The sequence below is a fragment of the Olea europaea genome, unplaced genomic scaffold (assembly GCF_002742605.1).
Source record: "Olea europaea var. sylvestris unplaced genomic scaffold, O_europaea_v1 scaffold2608, whole genome shotgun sequence".
Taxonomy (NCBI): domain Eukaryota; kingdom Viridiplantae; phylum Streptophyta; class Magnoliopsida; order Lamiales; family Oleaceae; genus Olea; species Olea europaea.
Window position 1 is genome coordinate 19,559 of NW_019244400.1, and position 19,289 is coordinate 38,847.

Sequence of the window (19,289 nt, forward strand, 5' to 3'; positions counted from 1 at the left end):
TTTTTTTTTTGTTTTTAATTTTTTTTTTTACTTTGACATCGTTGACTTTATATATATATATATATATATATATCAATGGTTTGATCTTTGTGATTTTTGGAACATATTGTATATTCTTGTTGCCATTTTGGCTTTATAGTGCAACCGAGCTAAATCCATTTATAATGAATTCACAACAAGGGATTAGGCGTTACATGTGGTCGCCAAACCTTTGGGGCTTAGGCCAAAAAATCATTGTGTTAATTTTTCTATTTTCTGCACTTTACTTACTGCTTTGTTAATTGGTTTTTGAATCTTGATTAATGTTTGGGTTTTTCTCGTCCTTTCACGCATTCACAATTTTAAAGTTCAAATAGTTGATAACTATTATGTGCACGCAGCTGGATTTTAGCATTGTATAATATCTAATATGTAGTTGAGAATAGCATTGAACATCTCTTAAATTAACCAGAAAGGAGAAGTGGATGAAGTATACAGCACGAAAATCCGTTTCATAAAAGATCACCAAATGAAGGAGAAAACATCAATAGAAGTGTAGAAATTCCCAAGATTTAAACATAATTTTAAGCCATTTTTCTCCCCCTCCCATCCTCTCTTTTTATATGTAAGTTTTTATTTCTAGTTTCCAATATACTGAGGTTTGTGAATGTGTATGTGTCTACGCAAAGAAACACGAAAGCAGAATTTTTTACATGAAAATAAACAAATCACACACCACATCGAAGTAGCTGCCTTGTCATTAGGCTTATTTTACAGTTCCAAGTCTTGCCAAAGGGGCAAACTGTGGTAGAGAAAATCCTAAACAATGAAAAGAAATAAAAATAAAAGAGACTTGTTATTTCATAACCAATCTGGTAGTTGAAACTTCAGAAAGTAATATTTAGGCAGTAATTATCACACGCAGAGCAAACCCTACAAACCCTAACCTAGTTTCAAACAGCACCAATATTTCACACCCTTTCTACATGTAGCAGAAATCAGACACAACCACGAAAGAACATTCGAAGAGGTAGACCATGGTCGTACAAAATCTCACGACTTATCTCCAAACAGGTAACCGAGCGACGAATCTCCACCTGGTACCGACTTAACTTTAGTGGTTGGACGGCCCTAGCACAAAATGATCCGGGTTAATTCAAGATCATACTATTATGGAAATAATCATAAAAAAATATGGAATTTCGCCATCTCACAGACAATATGGAAATATTTAAGAAGAAAAAAGTTTGATTAAATTTCTATTGGCTCGGAGTACCCCATTTTATTCTTTAAGCTTTTTAGCCTAAAGAAGAGAGATCGCTTTATTTAAATCTCACTTGGTAGATCGGATTCCATGGAGTATAAAAACTCAAGGATTGGCGATCAGTACGATCTTTCTCTCTCCAAATCAAACAATTTGCTTACCAATTATGATTGCCCGAAGGGGACAACAAGGGTTCAACGAGAAAGAATTATAAGCTTCATGTATGCATAAATAATTAACTCACAGCGATGTAATTTCCTGAATTCTGACCCTGGATCCTTTTGTAGTTGTTGGAATCTCTTTTTCGTTCTTGAGGAGGAGGACTTTCTGGTGGCTTTTCTTCGATATCGATTCCATAAGGCGGTGTACAAGCAGTAGGTGATGCCAGTGGTGCAATGCTTTTTTGCTTATCATCAGAACCAAACAGGTAGCCTAAGGAACTCTGGCCACCACCATAACTTTCACCTCTTTTCATGGTTGTTCCTTGGGATCTAATTCTTATCAGGTGCAAGAACAGGGAGGAGAAAATGAAGAGAGACCTCAAGTATATGTATTATGAAAATGACTTTAGATGTAACAACTTCTGGAGGAGTTCATTTATTTAAAAAATTTCTTCAATAAGATGTCTCGAGTGTAGACCGCATTTTTTTTTAAAAAATTTGATGAGTTCGTTATTTTCATAAATAGGTGGCGATACATGATACTTAAACTTATGACTTTTGCGTACTCGATATCTTGTTGAATCACCTCAAAAGTTTAAGACATTAGAGATGAGATGGTTTTTTACTTTTCTTCTCTTCAGATGCTGATGTAATGTCATATTTAATTGGCCATCCAATTTATTTTAAACACAGTTTCACCAATTTAAGCAGTGAAATATTTGATATCTGTACAAGTATCCAATGCCATTGTGGATTAAATGCATATTTATATAGTTTAGATGGTACTAATATCACACCAAAAAAATATGTGGAATCATATCAGGGCTCCAAAATAATTGTAATAAAGAGGGAGGACCAAGGAAATAAATATTAGATAAAGGCACCAATTTAAGGGAATCACGAACATGAGTTGGAGGCTGAATGGAAGTTGAGGAAAAGGACTAATTTGATAATTAGAACTGTTAAGAAAATAATGCAATTAGGAAAAGAAATTAGAGTTGGAGAATAAAAAGAATACTTGCCAGGGCTTATTTATGAATATGCCCCAATTGCATTAATTAAGAGTACATGAAACATAGAGCGAAGAGTAGCTAGTAATACAATATTAAAGAGATATTATTATATTTAATTTTCAATTTTGATATTTATTCTAGGAAACATAATAAGTGTTTTGATTTCGTTGATTTTATAATAATTTCCTTCTTAAATAAACACTAGTTTAAACCCTATATAAAGGGGTTTTTTGTGTTGTAATAAAACAATCTTTGATTATGAAATAAATTGAATTTCTTTCCGTCTTCTTATCTCTTTTCTCCCTCTTTTCTCTTTTCTCTCTTCTCCCCCCTTCCTCTTCTCCTATAATTGTCTCATAGCATTCGGCATCAACAAGTCAAAAGAGTGCTCGCGGGAGAGCGCGAGTGTGCATTGAATGTTATAATTTTCTATAAAATGAGGGTTGCACATGAGGACGAGTACAAAGACTATCGGAGTATAGAGAGAGATAGAGAGAAAATTGAGTCAAAAGAAACTAGAAAAAAAGTACGTGCCACGTGTGGCGTAAATGGAGCCGCTCTAGGTATATGTACGAGGATGTTTAGAGAGAAGAACACACTGTATTGTGATGTTATTGAATCAATTGATTCTTCTTCTCTAGTTGTCGTGGCCAAATCATGTTTAATTTGTATTTCTCCTTATAGCTTGTTTCTCATTTTTCATTTTCGCTGTGTTTGCTACGTGTTTGGGGTGAGATCCTTTTACTAATGTTGCGGAATGATATGAATTAATGAAGTTCACAATTTTTTTTCCCAAAAAATTAAGAAAAGGCTGGCTTTTGTCTATCTAAACATGCTGTAAATTATTGACAATTTGCAAAGATAGAGCTGAATCTTAGTTCATTTAAATCATTCGTGTACAAAGCTACAATTTTGCATAATTACAGCAAATAGACATTCAACTTAAAAATTGTATCTTCTTTAAAACATGAAAGTATGTTGTTTATATGACAAATCAGCGAATCTTTCAGGCATTCCTTTCATATATATGCCACATATGAGAATTCATTTTTAGGGTTGATAGATTGTGTCAATAGTTATCTTATTAACCATTCATTCGGCAGGCAAATTGTTTCCATCACAAAATCCTACCAAAAAATTAAAAGCTGAGAAATATTATAAAATCATGAATTTGTCCAATCACATGAAATTGATGTTAAGTACTTAGAAGATACAGGATATTAATAAATAGATGGGTTAGGTATTGGTGGTGTCTCATCCCAAGTAAAGGCCCAAGGAAAAGTAGTAGTTTACCTTAAAAGGAGAGGTATAGAAGCTTTATGTAAATAAAAGAAATTAGGATTTTCTATTTTGAACTATGGAAGATTTAACAGTTGATAAATTTTTCTTTGACGGTCCTGAAATTTCAGTAAAATGTTGGCAATTACCTTGGTTAAGTTTCTACCTTTGCTGTTAAGATTTGTCAATTGTGCTCCACTTTTTATTGCCCAATTATTTCTTTTGTTTGACTATGTACTTAGGTAATTGTTACTATTGGACTTGGTATTGTCCTATACAGCTATACTGAATAAGAATTGGATTTTTATTATTTCACATAAGATAGGATTTAATTTTCTTAATTCATTAATAATGAGATTCTTATTGTCCTACGTCGAATAGGACAAGTTAGTCTCTCCTTTTTTACTTCTATAAAAGGTGCTTTCTCTTTGGGGTCCTTTAATGTCACACTAGTTTTAATATGTTGGAATAATCTACTTGAGGGTTTAGAGTGTGATACAATTATGGGTAATTATATCCCTACAACATTTTTTTATAACTGCACCACATTTTTTTTTTTACGATGAAGGCTTTTAATATTTGCTTACTTTTACTTTTTTGTCCTGAACTTTTTTCGCATAAGATTGTCATTCTTAACCTTCAATTAATTAATATATTTTGTCTTTAATCACGATTTTCATCCAAATATTCTACTAACGTGCATTGAAAAGATGGAGAAATATTTTGTTTAACTTTTATATTAGTTATTTATTTTGATTATTTAAAAATACGAAAGAAATATGTCTTTTTGGCTCTCATCCTATAAACAAGACGTGAAAATTAATAGAAGGATGATGATAAAATTAAAAAAAAAAAAAGTTGAGAATATAAGTGAAAAAATAAGAAAATTTAGGAATATGCATAGTAATAAAAACATAGCGTACTTAAAACAAAATTGTGGTGTTAATATATTTACCCTACAATTATTATGTGACCGAAGTAAGATTTCACAATGTTATTTACTTTTATAGCCTTGTTTCTTTGTTCTTCTTGATATTTTCTCGATGGAGGATCATACTGGGCGAATCAAGGAATTGACTCGATATTTTTTTAGATGAAGATTTTATGGGTAACTAAAAAACTCTCAACTTATCAAATTGAATCAAAATCGAGATTTTGGGGTTTCATGTGGAACCTAAACTTTTTGAAAAGGTTTTGTTTAAGTTTCAATAGTTAAAAAATCTCTTGAAACCGAATCAAACTGTTAACATATTTTTTGAAAAAAAATTTGAAACAAAAACATTGCTTATTTTATTCAAAATATAATGTTTACTAGTTCAACTTATACTTCAAAAAATTATTTGGACTTCCATTTTTTTGGGGAAACAATGATTCATTCTAGTATTTTTCTCGTCAATTTTAGGAATAAAGAATTTTTAAACTTAAATTTTATAGTTGAACTTTGTATTAATTTCTTTATTAAAACAAATGTATTAGTATTTTAATGGCTGTTTCAGAGATTTCAATTTAAGTGTTACATTGAAATTTTATACCATACCAATATATTGAAATGTTTATAATTGTTTAAAAGATAATACTTTATATCACTAAAAACGTGGGTTGAAGCTAAATTAAACAGTAAAAAATGATTTGGTTTAAAAAATAAAATAATTTGATTCGGTTTGATAATTTTCAAAATCGTTAATAATGGTTTGATTTGAAAAGAGCTCAAAAAAGCACTCAAACCTAACCGTGGTTACGCTACTACAGGAAGAATAAAAAAATTGATCTAGATTCATGAATAGAAAAAAGATGAATCCCTAATGATATAATTTATAATATTTTTTTTTAATCAACACACAGTTGAATGAATAAATTGGCTAAAAACTTTATTCCCTGGTTGCATCTTCAAGTCCTCGTGCCAAACTTTTCGTTTATTGCAGTCGAGGTATCAAACTTTTCGTTTATTAGCAGACTTTGTCCAAACCTTTAGTTTGTACCACCGAAAGTATCAAACCTTTAAAAAAATGCGCAGGGTCAGTCCAAAATGACGGTTTCTGTCTGTTTGATCACAAAAACCGTCAGTTGACCCCAAAAATTAAAAATCTAATTATTTCTCCAAAATAAGGCAAGGGCATTCTTGACATAATTTATTTCCCCTATTAAATTAAAAATTAGAAAAGCAAAAACCAAAACCAAAAACCACCCACCCCATCTCCTTCTTCTCCAACCCCCTTACCCAAAACCAAAACATCTTCCACAGTCCACCCAATCGTCGAAACCATTTTCGGCACCACTACCTCGATGAGTCAGTCTCAATTTCCTCCCGGCTTTCACTTTCGTCTTCTTCTTCAGGACATGAGCACGGTGATCTCCCAAGACCCTCTCTTGATTCCGACGAGCCGAGTATTCTTACTCGTAGCTCTCACCGCAATACCAGCACTATTTCCCAAGTCCGAGTTGTTAAACTTAGGGCATTATTTCCAGAGAATCCAAATACGTCAACGACGACTCGAGTGGTGCGTAGCCCAATGCAAAGAGCACCGGAGTCTACTGCACAAGCGTGTGGAGTTTCTGCAGATAGTCCTCGCATGAATTCCTCTGGTAAAGTCGTGTTTAATAACTTGGAGAGAAGTTCCAGTAGTTCCAGCAGTTTCAACGGTGGCCCCAGATATAAACATCGAGGAATGGAGAGGTCTTATTTAACTAATGTTCGTGTTACTCCAGTTTTGAATGTTCCGATTTGTTCACTTCGAGGCTCATCCAAATATGGTGTTTTTGGCCATGGTGTTTTTGGCCTATTTTCCTCTCAACGGAAGAAAGAAAGTAGCGATGCCAGCAGCAGCAGCAATGGTGGTTTTGATTTTGGGAGTGAATGGATTGGGGAAAGATTGAAGGAGATGGTGTTTTTTTCCTTTTTATATTAAAATTATAAAGTTATAATTTTACCCTTACCTTACTTTGGGGAAATAATTATATTTTTAATTTTTGGGGTCAACTGACGATTTTTGTGGTCAAACAGATGGAAATCGTTATTTTGGACTGATCCTGCGCATTTTTTAAAGGTTTGGTACCTCGATTGCAATTTTCCCTAAAAAAATTGATCTAGATTCATGAATAGAAAAAAGATGAATCCCTAATGATATAATTTATAATATATTTTTTTAATCCACACACAGTAGAATTAATAAATTGGCTAAAAACTTTATTCCTTGGTGTGCATATATATGTATATATATATCATTCAGGTTCCAGAATGATATAAAGCTAATAATTTAACTTAAAATGAATGATAAATTAATTTAAGCTGCAAAATAATAAATAGTATCAAAATTTATTTTAAATGATTTTTTAAAATTTTTTTATACGATAAACATAACTTTTAGTTAGAATATTACAAGTACGAATTTCCATTTTCCAATTTACAATGCTGGAAAACATGAAAAGTGGTTTTTCTATATTTTAATATGTTATTAATATTAAGAGCTTGTTTGGTAGGAATTTTGATAATTTATTTTTTGACATTTAGAAATAAAGTGGGTCCTACCTGTGAGAGAAGAATTCAAAAATAACGGTTGAAATAGTGAAATAACAGTCAAAAAATTGATTTTAATTGACTTTTAATCCGTAACAAACAAGTACTAAATAAGGTGGAATTCAAGAGAAATGTATATAAATAATTTGTAACAAAAAATGTTTAATAAAACGCTTCAAATAATTAAATTTTGAAGAAAGATAAAATAATGAAAGAAATAGTATGTGAATTGTTACATAATTAATATCTGTGAGTGTGTGTAATTTGTTATTTCTGTTTAGCTATTTATTATGACATATTTGTAAGTTTTTAAAATTTCTTAAGAAGATGGAGTGTCTTGTTACCACTTAGTAAATTTTATAGGAGATAAAAATATAATTATTAAACATGGTCTACCAAGTGTAAGTATATCCTGTCACGCTTGTATATTATAAATTTTCCAAAGATATAATGTATGATAAAGTTGGGCAAAACTAAAAGCAAAGCCTGTGTGTGTGTGTGTGTGTTTGGAAGAGCTTATTTACAGATTCACACTCAAAATTATCCTTTGAAAAATATCAAAAAAGAACGTCAAATAAAATAGAGAATAACAACAATAATATGAACACAAGAACTTACATAGATTACTCCGAAGTGAAGAAAAACCATGGCCTATAAAAGATGTGATTGCAATCAACAATATCTCCAACAATCAAAAACTCTCAAGAACTTCTTCAAACCAAGAGTCACAAAATAATTACTAATTCAAGAAATATGAAGAAAAATATTAATAATTTTCCCTGATCTCACTTTTCTCTCTTATTATTGGAGTTTTGATTATTTTGTGCAACTCTTTTTCAATAGTTAGGCATTCCTTATATACTCTTGGACGTCTCCTATTTAATTTCCATTCGATGAAAGTAAATAAAATCTCTCTCATGCGGAGGGAATCCAAAAATATATATGGAAGATTTTGGAGTTTTATGAAATGAAAAATGTCCATAACATAGTTTTCATCCTCTGAAAGTTGATGCATTGAAGTATAAAGATGGAACTGTCATTTCACACAATCTGAAGAATATCAATTGGTTACTATAGATACATATCCATATTAAGTAATTAGGGTTTGATTAGTTGGTTGCTTAATATATGGGAGAATCTTGTTGACTCTCTTAGTAAGCATGACCTAGAAGCATTCTTACTTTGAGAATGGAAAAGGCAAGATGTTGAATAAATAAAATATAGAAGGATCAAATCCTAATAGCACAAATTTGGCTAGTTATTAAGAGGCGAAGTAGAAAAAAAGAAGAAGCAAGAACTTGAAGAATGATGATGGTAATTCACATTACTCGAAAAACACGTGGCCTAAAATTTTGATACTTCTATTCTAAATCGGTTCAATGTTTCACATATGCATACATGGTCAACATGGAATTAATTGTGATCGTCTTGTTCTAATGGGAAGGAATTTGTTGTGATCATAAATCTATTAGTGAAATATTAAAATTGGATTAGATCCCATGAGTTTCATTTAATATTTCAGTGGGTTTCTACATTGAAAATGGGATCTAGATCTGTTGCCTGTCGGCATGGAAAATTTTCCTGCTTATTGGTTTCTTAATATTTTATGGTTCGATTGCCCTCATTCAAATACTCAAAGAAGAGAAGAGATTAATTTACTCCACCTAAGATAATTTAAACTATCTAAATTATCCACTTTTTCTCTCGACATCAAGTAATAGATTAACAGGCGAGATTCCTTTTATGATGACAGTAGGGATAACTTTGCAAGAAAGAAATCGAATGTACTGTTGATTTGACGTGTGATTTAACTGTCATCAATCACAAATGGCTTTTATGGTTTGTTTTATGTCTAATCACAAATCAATTATTTTATGAGCCAAAAAAAGTTGATTAGTTAGTGGGATTAAGCATGACAAGCCATTACTTTAAGAACCTTGCTCCCTGTCCCGGTTTGGGGACAGGGTTAAAAACGGGCGCTGCCAATAGGGGGCGTGCCTGTTTTTAACCCTATTCCCAAGTCGGGACAGGTGGTTTTATCGTTACTTTAAAGACATCAAAAGGCAAGAATATATATTTTTTGATTGATCTGGTATATACATCAGCAGAGCCACATTATTCCCTGCTGGAATTCCACAAAAAAGTAAGCTCCACAATCTAAAATATAAATCTTATTTCTAGTAGGCATAGTTCGGTAGGAAGGGAGCTTGTGGGGCAAAGGTTCTTTCGGTCAGGAGATTTCTGTTACTTTTATAGATTACTTTATAATATAGAAAGGGTCATTCTAATTTTGCTATTTATGGACAGATAAAGTAAGAAATTTCTTATTCGTCTGGGGTACTATTGTCTCGCAATCATCCTATATCAAAAGAAAAGAGTCATCTTTTACTTGATTTCTGAGATTTTTTCGGTTATAATTAGATGGTTAATAATTATATATTCTTATTTCTTAATTTTACAAATATTAGTATCCTATAGACAGGCTCTAGAAAAATCTATACAAATTCTCTTATATGTTTCTACGTTTCTATTTCATAGTTTATAGTTTCTTACATATCTACATACGATGTGTCATGGAATGCAGAGATTCTTCTGAAGAAAGTCGGCTAGAGTGAATTGATTAGTTATGGATAAAATTTTGGGTGAGTTTTATGCTTTTAGCCTCTCCCTACTTTATCTGATTCGTATAACACATGCAATTTCCATATAAATTTCTATATAACTTAAGCGACATGGTTAGAGAACGCTTAATTATAATGTTAGAAATGAAGTCCCCCCTCCATCTCCCTTTTGAGAAAAAAAGTATAGATATTAGTGATTTAACCAAACGAATGGCTTAATTGTTAGAAAAAAATACTTTTCAACGATGCCATTGTTTAAAATCCATGATTTTTCTGCTGAAAAGTAAAGCAGCAGCTTCGCTGAGAGGAGAATGTTGTATCTAGAGTAAAAGTTCGTCTTTCGAACAATCTGAAAATAATACATTGGCAGAATTACAATATTATAATTAAAATAGGTAAAAAGATGATCAATAGGTTGGAATGTTAGTTTGAGTCTACCAACTTCATTATGTTTCTTTAAAACAAATTTGTCGCAATCGTTTTTAAGAATATAATGAATTTTGTCTCTTATTGAAGCAGCACAGCAATTTGCAGGTGTTCTAACAAACTCAATGAAGTGCTTTCACTTCAAGAACAATATTAAAACAAGAGAGAAAATGAGATTCAAAAGAAGATAAAGTTGGCAATGAAAATGTTGTAATTATTCTGGTAGCAAGGCAGGCTATTCATTGGTTTGTTTGTGGCCATTACAATCTTTTAAACCCAAATAGATAGCACTGTTTAGAATAAAACACTGTTTCTGTTAAGTTGGTTAATAGTCGACTCCGACTAGAAAATACTTGGGAAAAGCCAACGTAAGAAATAAAAATTACAATTTAAAATTCTATTAAGTACCCAAGAATTTGATTAGTTATAATTTGACACAAAATTTAAATAAATTTTGTCCAAAAAGATAATATATTATAATGACCCACTAGCACCCGAACAGGACACATGCTCGGGTTGAGCCAACCAGTCAACGACGCGCGAGGGTTTAAGATTGAACCTAATAGGATATAAGTCTCATTCCTTCCAAAAACTATTGGGACCCTTTGGTGTTCAAATTCAATTGCCGAACTTTCACTATATGAATCATACCAAAGTTTCTAACTTTATGTGATAAATGTTTAGTAATTTTCAATAAATCAAATTATTTACTAGTTTAAAGTTTCAAGTAAATTACTTTAACATTAAATATTTCATTCAATTCTAAATAGTTTTCAATAAATAAATATATTACATTAATCACCTAGCGGATTAAAACGTGAATATGCTTGGTTCTTTTAAAATCGACGTACTGGTCCCACTAAAATTGAAGCTCAAAATTTACCCAATTCACTAATTAAAACCATTTCGAATTCGGTCATTGAGTGGGATTACTGCCTTCCAAGCTCTTAAAGATGCTGCCTCTTGAACTGTCACCGTATATCGAAACTTTATGCGATATTGGTTAAACTTTCCATTGAACTTGTTTGCTAATAGCAATGTGATTTTCAGCGGTGGGACGCCAATTTTCACATAATAGCATTTGTCGGAAGACAATGGGTTCTGTACCTTAATGAAATCTTAAGAGACACAATTCATCGGGAATTAGGAGATATCAAAGAGGATTCTCAAAGATGTTTAGAGTGTTTTGACAAGAAAATGAAAACACGTGACAACTGTAAACTGCTACATTCCATCAACCAGCAAAAGCAACAGACAACTCAAAGATCCATTTGACAAAGTGGGGTTTGCCACCACATGATCGGTCAACATCAAAATAACATAATACTTTTCACACGATAAGACGGTCGTGGTCTTTTTGGGCGAACCACCACTACGGATGAGATTTTTTATTTTTATTTATTTTTTTAATATTTGGTATTAATAACGCCTCATTTAAGATATTATGTCAAGGACAAATTTATTAATTTATATTATATCTTTAACACATCATTTCAAATGTAGTCTCGATTCATTTTCCCATCAAAGGTCTAACAATGGCACAAATTTAACACTAGGTAGCAAGGGGACTTGTACTCAAATCTATTAACGTTATTCTTTAATACCATATCAGTCAATCTCATCTAAAAGTTAAAATAATTACGAAAGAAATACAATCGCAATTTTCAATAATTTCATGTCATTTTCATGATATTTTATTGGATTACAAAGAAGATTTTGATGTTTGTATTTCTAGAAATTAAAGGTGATAAAATAAAGTTATCCCTCTTAATTTTTCTAATAAATTTAAATCCAAACAGACATAAGACCCCAAACCCTAGCATTAGTAAAATGCTCTTTTAGCATTTCGATGTTTTTAGGTAATTAGTACACAAAGTGGAAGCAATTATTCAATTCTAGAGAATCTAGACTACTTTATTAGTATCACCTGGTCAAACTCGCAACATGGATAAGATTATTTCCCATCTCCAAAAATTTCCTCTTTCAGAAGTATGTTGATTTGATATCCAAATTGTTAATACAACAAAAGCTAAAATTATTATAATTAGGATCTTAAATTTTTTTATATATTTCAACTTTAGTGAGATATTAGGCTTTGAAGCCAACTTGGAAGTTAAGTTGCGATCTCGTTCTTTATATGGACTAAAATTTGTCTTGTTTTTTGTTTTTATGAGTACCAGATTGATTTATTTTATTTTATTTTATTTTTTTGTGACAGCCTATCTTAAGTAGTACCAAGAGGCACAACTACAAGTGGAAGGTCGAGGACATTCAACATGACGGAGACATACATGATAAATTGAAAAAGTCGAAGCAGGATCAGGTGAAACTCAATGTTGACGTCGTTATCATGTCGAGACATTATTTTCTTTTTTTTGTTAGTGGAGCTATGCTTCTATTTGGTTTGGCTAAAAAATTGGATTAAAATTTATATCAAAGTTAATAATTAATTTTAATTACAGGTTTCATGAAATTCATAACTTTTTAACAATATATTTTATATATCAAATTTTATTCAAAATCTAATTTTTATATAAACAAAACAGAGATTATATGTAGAATGGTTGCACTACATGTATATAATAATTTACCCACATAGTATTAGTGAAGCTTCCTTGTCATATCGGACTCAATTTGTGATCCAACCACACTAAGGCCCAACCTCCCAAATTATGACGAAAGTGACATCACATAAGCCCATATTTGCAGCCTATCACGACTGAAGTTTCAACTTTCAAGAGTGTACTTTTTCACTACTCTGTAAAGTGGAGAATCTTGACACTGATAGAAGAAGTCATGCTATATGTACAAAGTTGATTGACAAAATAATATTTACACCAATCATTTCAATTTTTTTTTTTAAATAAATGGCAATCATTGACCTGAATTTTGTCAACTAAATTTCTAAACACACTTCGTAAAAATAGCATAAAACCTATTAGAAAGCTGTTTCTCTCTGCCCACTGCAAACCACCACAGGTAACGTGAAAACCCTTTGCTTTCACCTTATTCATTTCTTATATTCTTGCAGTTGCAGTTGCAGATAAATACTTATCCATGTATATATATATTTTCCGTAATACTAAAATATGACAATATTTGTATAAGAGTATAAGTTATATTGGCAAAATAATAGGAAAATGCAACAGAATGACAGAATATATTGTTAAATGGTATATGAATGTTAATTCTACACTTTAATAACGCTATATCATCTTCCTTATAAATGATTAGAATATTTTGTTAACACCTAATGGGTTGAAGTTCATTAATTTAGGGAGAACTTGAATCATCATCTGTTCATCTTTAAAGATATCTTTACAGACCTCCTGAAGTATTTGACCAATCTTTCCGACTAAAAATGTCAAATTGTCAACCCAAAACTATATACCGGTAAGAATAGGATTGTGATGAACCATCAGTGAGGTCCATCAATACTACGATTTAAAATTTTAGATGTGGTGGTTCATCATTATACGCGTGCTAGGCGACAAGGAATGTAATACACGTGAAGCCACATGTCCAAAGCAAATATATATGTTAAAATATTATAAATCGTATACAACAAACTTCTGTTAATATTACAAAGTAAAAGACCATATTTATATGGCTACAAGTAACTGTAAAGATACGTTGATTGCCAATATTTTTTTATAGAAAATGTGTTTTTACTTAAATTTCGACTTTTGTGCTGTTTGAATGACATTTTTTCATTAAAAATATTTTTTTACTTTTAGTCATGTAACTATATTTTTCTCAAAATCAAGGAAAATATTTTCTTTAGGAGGATTAAGATTTTATTTTTTTAGGGAATCCAATTTTTCTTTCGCTCTCATTTATCCCTTCTCTCTTATGTATCCATCAATAAAAAAAATGGACAAGTATATATTTTCTAAGATGAAAATTAAATCAATTAAATATATTTAATTAATAATTTTTTTTAAAATAAAAATTTCATGCTCGTAATCAAACGTGCCCTAGAAGAAAAGATTGTGTGATAATCACACAATCAACTATTACGTAAAATAATCCAACACACAATTGAAAAAATAACATGGAGAATAATCTTTATAATCTTTTCATATATTCTACAATATATATGTATAACTTTAAATGAGGTGATTCAATACGTTATTAGAGCATGTATGTATTTTGAGTTCAAAGATAATGATTCGGCGACTGTCTCTAAGCCATTAACTTATGTACTGTCCACTTTGAGATAATTTAAGCCTATTTTACCTCTTATGAATTTCTATAAAGTTCCCAGGATTCCAACCTAAGATTCCTGCCTTATTAGAGTTTAAAATCGAACCATCGTACAACCCAATTGACACAAGGATTTAGAGCCTGTTTGAGTCCATCTCTTTTGTTAAGAGTGGTTTTTGGAATAAAAGATTGATAAAAAATGTGTGGTCAAAAAACAAGGAATAATTTTGAGTTTGCATATAATATTATTCTATTTAAAAATGTGTGATTGAAAAGAAGAAAGAGAAAAATGTATTTTAGAAATAATGTTAATCAAACAAGGGCTTAATTTATATTTCTTATAAGGCAAAGGTCTTGTGTTCAAATTTTGAGGATGCAATAGAAATTCATGAAGGGTAAGATGAGATCAGACTGTCTCTGAGCGGACAATATGTAAGTTAATGATTTGAGCATAGAGATCAGGTCATTACAAATAATGCGCATTTTTTGTTACGACCTGTAGCCTCGTGCTCGACTATTATATCATACGTAGTGTTCGTTTTGGGAGATTATCTCCCGTCTTACCTCTTATGGACTTATGCCGCATCCTTTAGAATTCGAACACAAGATCTCCACTTTTTGAGATTTAAATTGAATCCTGGTATTAATTGGTCAAGTAAAATTGTGCTCATGTCTAACTTTTGATAAAAATTCAGTTTGTACAGGTATACAAAATTAAGTAAACGTCTGTGTCTTCACCTATTGTTTAAGTGTTAAATGAGCTGGTTCAACATAGTGGGTTCAAGTAGTTGCAAGATACGATCAAAAGATGCTGAAGTTTGTGCCACTAAAACAACTTCTAAAGGGAAATTTCAATGGATTTCACATTTTTTGTAACTTGAAAAGGGCATTGCACGGTAATGAACATCTTTCAATTTTAGTGAATTTTATTTGATTAATGTTAGTGCTGCAGTGTTGATCATCCCGATTAATATACCATGTAAACTTCTTAGTCTTTATTTTCTGTCATCCAGCCTCATCATTTTTGAGATGTTCATTGCTAATGCCGAATGTCATCCTATATTGTAAACTTACTTGATCTCAGTAGTTGTGTACAACTTCAAGAACACATGAATCCTTTTTAGACACTGAATTTGGTTTGGTGTAAACAAACAGTACATAACCTGCATGTGAAAAAAACTCTAACAGAATAACAGAAGCTGCCTTTGTGATCATAAAATGTGTGCTTCCCTTGAATGATATTAGTTGTTTAGTTCTGCAGATACGTATTTTGTGGAAGATAGAACGGAACTAGTTGTTACATGCGCAGAGTTGCTTCATCATGGCTTGTAGCAAACAAATTTAGGCACATTTTTTCTTCTGAAGGAAGATGGGGTAATTCTGCATATCTTTTTGCTGCCCCACTTCGAATGGTGCGATGTTTATTGTATTTAGAATTTATAATAGATTTTGCAAAATTTACGACAGTTGGCAAAATGACCCCAAAGAAACAAGTAAATGATGATGCTGGTGAAGCACGTATAGAGAAAGAGAAGGCTGAACCCGATGCAAGTATACCACCTCCACTACCTCCACTTCTGGGACCATTGGTTGCTCTCTCAATGCTCGAGTCATGGACTAAACATGATCATAATGATGATTAACAGGTGGTATGAAGCCTTTTCTTCTAGTTCGTGGTAATGGTTTGTGAACTATGTGGCTTGACGAATAAACTTGGTCTATATCCTTTACTTGTAGAAAACATAAAAGATTAGATAAATGTATCAAATGCAAATTTTGAAATTATGACTACAATAAAAACTGCCCTTTACATGTTGAAGATCTTTGCAATGTGCTGTAGTGTGAAGGCAAGAACGAGAGCTGTGAAGTTCAATAGTCTGATGTACCATGCCAGAAGCTGGCTTATAATGGGCTCTACAGCTATCTTGTAACTCTTTAGTAACAGCTGAAAGATGGCATCGGGACTCTTCAAGAACCCTGCGCGGAAAATCATATTCTTAATATAGAGTTTATAAATTATTAGGAAGCATTAACATGTGAGGGAAGTTTACATACAATCTGTAGCCGCTGGGAATGCATCAAATAGTAAAGTCACCATCTTGAACAGGCTCTAGTTTTCAGAATTGGAAAAATGAGAAGGTGACAAACTATAGGAAAATAAATAAATAAAATAAAATAAAATAGGTGATGAAACTGATCAACTACGCAGGGTGTTCCCTGAAAATTTTCCTTGATCAACTACTACATAAATTTTGCGTGTTGATACAGCATGTTCATAAGTTCTCACAGAAAATGATAATGAAAAATAGAGAGAAGAAAATTCCGAATACCAGTCCTACACCTCCTAGTTTGGTAGGTGACTCTACAAGAACTCGAGCTTCTCTGCATGTAATTAGTGAAGTGTGTTATGGTTTTCTCTAGAGTGGTAAAATTTCAGCGAGATTAATTGCCTGAGCAATGCTTCTTATTACATACTTGATGACTAGTCTATCTCCATCTCTTGATAGTTTGTAATAGCTGCACCCTCTGGTGAAAGGGACCGGTATTTTATTCCATTCTGCATTTGCAAGTTTTTGAGTGTTCTGTCAAAATGTGTGAATCGATGTGGGTACAAAAATAGTCCCTGGAAAGGCTTTATCAAATTCTTTCAAGAATATGGAGTAAATAGTAAATACCCAAGTGCCAATTTGCTCCAGCCGTAGAGTCATCCCCTTGCCAAATATGTTCTATATTGAACTTCATATTCCGACCCATGCAGGCAATTAGCTGATCTAGAAAACGCAGGGCCTCCTGTTGCATTCAAGGAAGAAATTGGTTACCGGTACAGGGTGCTAAAAGTCGAATAATTATGATACTATTTGAAGGAAAAAAAAAAAAACCTTTTTCCCCTGAAATGGTGTAGGGAATGAGTAGTCCTCATAGCAACAGTCGTTAGCTATTAACCTATAGAGTTGTTTCAGATTCTTCTCATTGATAGCAGAGTGAAATTGCATAATTATTTGAGCTGAAGAAACAAAACTTATATCGATATCTGAATCACTGGACGATGCTGCAAATAATTTTACTGGTTTCCGTTTGATCTCCTTCGTTGTGAATATCAGTTGTGGCTTTTTAATTTCCGCCTGATCAAAGTGACATGTTCTTTTCAGAGGCATGGCACCAGGGGCGTGCCTTGCCACTGTTTTGGTCCGTAGACAAGTAACAACCCAAGGAAATGTGGCGCTAGAAGCCATTGCAAAGGGCTTACAGTAAGATTTTGGATCATATAATTTCAAGTCACAGATCATATAGGAAGTTGAGGAATATGGTAATCTTGGCATAAGGAAAAGGCATTACTTCATGTTGTCTAACCTTTTTAGTTATAAAGCCTCATATTTCTTCCTTGACTACTACTCCTAACATTGATTCTTGGTACTCAATAGTATATAAACAGTTATTTCTTGTGGAAATCGAGGTAGTCCCGTATATGAATCAATCCACAAAATGGTTTAAACTTTTTAGCTATTTATTAGTCGAACACTTTATTTGAAAACTTAAGTTGTTAGAGAGGAGTCATATTTATTTGTTAAGTGAGGCCAAAACAATTGCTTCATAAAGATTCATTCATAACGAAATCAATCCCCAAATAATTTGATTTACATAAAAAAGATAAGGAAAAGTGGTACATGGACTTCATATAATGCCATGATAACTATGATTTCCTTGGCGAATAAACTGAAGATGTCGAAATAACATGAACCAGTGATTGAAATGCCTTTGCTGCTATTCTCATTATGATTTGCCCTCTCTTTGGAATTGGCCTTCTCCTCTTATAATTCTTGTCGAATGCAGGAGCAGAAGCAGCATCATATACTTTAGTCCTCATTTTGCAAACTGGTTTATGCGAAAAATCCTTTTTTTTTTCCAAGATTGTTGAATTTGTATTCTTGGTTGCCTGATTTTGATTTCCATGAATTGCTATCTATATATATATAGGTTGGAATGGCTTGTTTTGGGGGTGGGATGGATAATGAGAAATGGAGAATTTGTTGGCGTACTCAAATAGCAGCAGGCTCCTCTAGGCAGGACATTGGGGAGGCATACCAGCTAAATGGTTTTGACCTTGAAGATTCTGTAGAAGCCGCTGGTTTTTCAATTAGTTTATCTTTAAGTGCTTGATCATTAGGGAGCAAATAATCAAGTAATGATTTGATTTTGCATTCAAATTATTTCAGTTTTAGGACAAATCATACACGTTGACAACAAAAATAAATAGGCAGTGATGACAAAAATTATTCGTTCCGAAGTCTTGTCCAGTTGTCCCAAATGATAAACTGGGCGAGAATAGGGAACATATTTCCACTCTAAATTTACTTTAACCCTCTTGACTATTTTTATTTTTTCAAGTTAAATCATAATTTAAAATTATTCATTAACAAACAATAAATTAAAAGCAACTGAAAATGAGAAATTTTTAAATCGAATCCCGCCCTGATCGAGCGGGGATAGTAACGGCCGTCCTGTCGTGTCCGGCCATTGTCATTCCTATAACATCAGATAAATAGAATTTCAGGCTAAGGTTGGTTTCAAAGTGCGCCGGGTTGAGACAATGGCAAATATTAGATTATATGCACGGTTGGGACTATATATATATAGGGAGACAGGCCATTATGAATTATTTATGTCCCTTTGAGAAATTCATGTATTGGTTTTGCTGAGGAACAAATCTGATTATGTTTAGCTGTATCTGTAAACAACAATTATGAAGCCATTCTTAAATGTAATACATAAAACATTTATTGCTGGTAGAGAATAGAGAGACAAAATATTCTTTAATTATACCTTCTA

At 32.2% G+C, this 19,289-nt stretch overlaps 2 protein-coding genes across 2 annotated transcripts; both read right to left on the bottom strand.

The window, feature by feature from the left end:
- Positions 1-551: 551 nt before the first annotated feature.
- LOC111383039 (protein SPIRAL1-like 5) lies at positions 552-1,801 on the bottom strand. Its single transcript, XM_023007096.1, has 2 exons — positions 1,488-1,801; positions 552-1,110 (listed from the first exon to the last, which is right to left on the bottom strand). The coding sequence occupies exons 1-2, from the start codon at positions 1,716-1,718 to the stop codon at positions 1,033-1,035; spliced, it is 309 nt and encodes a 102-aa protein (XP_022862864.1). The 5' UTR covers positions 1,719-1,801; the 3' UTR covers positions 552-1,032.
- A 14,361-nt stretch (positions 1,802-16,162) lies between these two features.
- LOC111383040 lies at positions 16,163-18,544 on the bottom strand. Its single transcript, XM_023007097.1, has 6 exons — positions 17,342-18,544; positions 17,138-17,252; positions 16,938-17,019; positions 16,793-16,844; positions 16,518-16,572; positions 16,163-16,439 (listed from the first exon to the last, which is right to left on the bottom strand). The coding sequence occupies exons 1-6, from the start codon at positions 17,780-17,782 to the stop codon at positions 16,270-16,272; spliced, it is 915 nt and encodes a 304-aa protein (XP_022862865.1). The 5' UTR covers positions 17,783-18,544; the 3' UTR covers positions 16,163-16,269.
- Between the last annotated feature and the right edge of the window lie 745 nt (positions 18,545-19,289).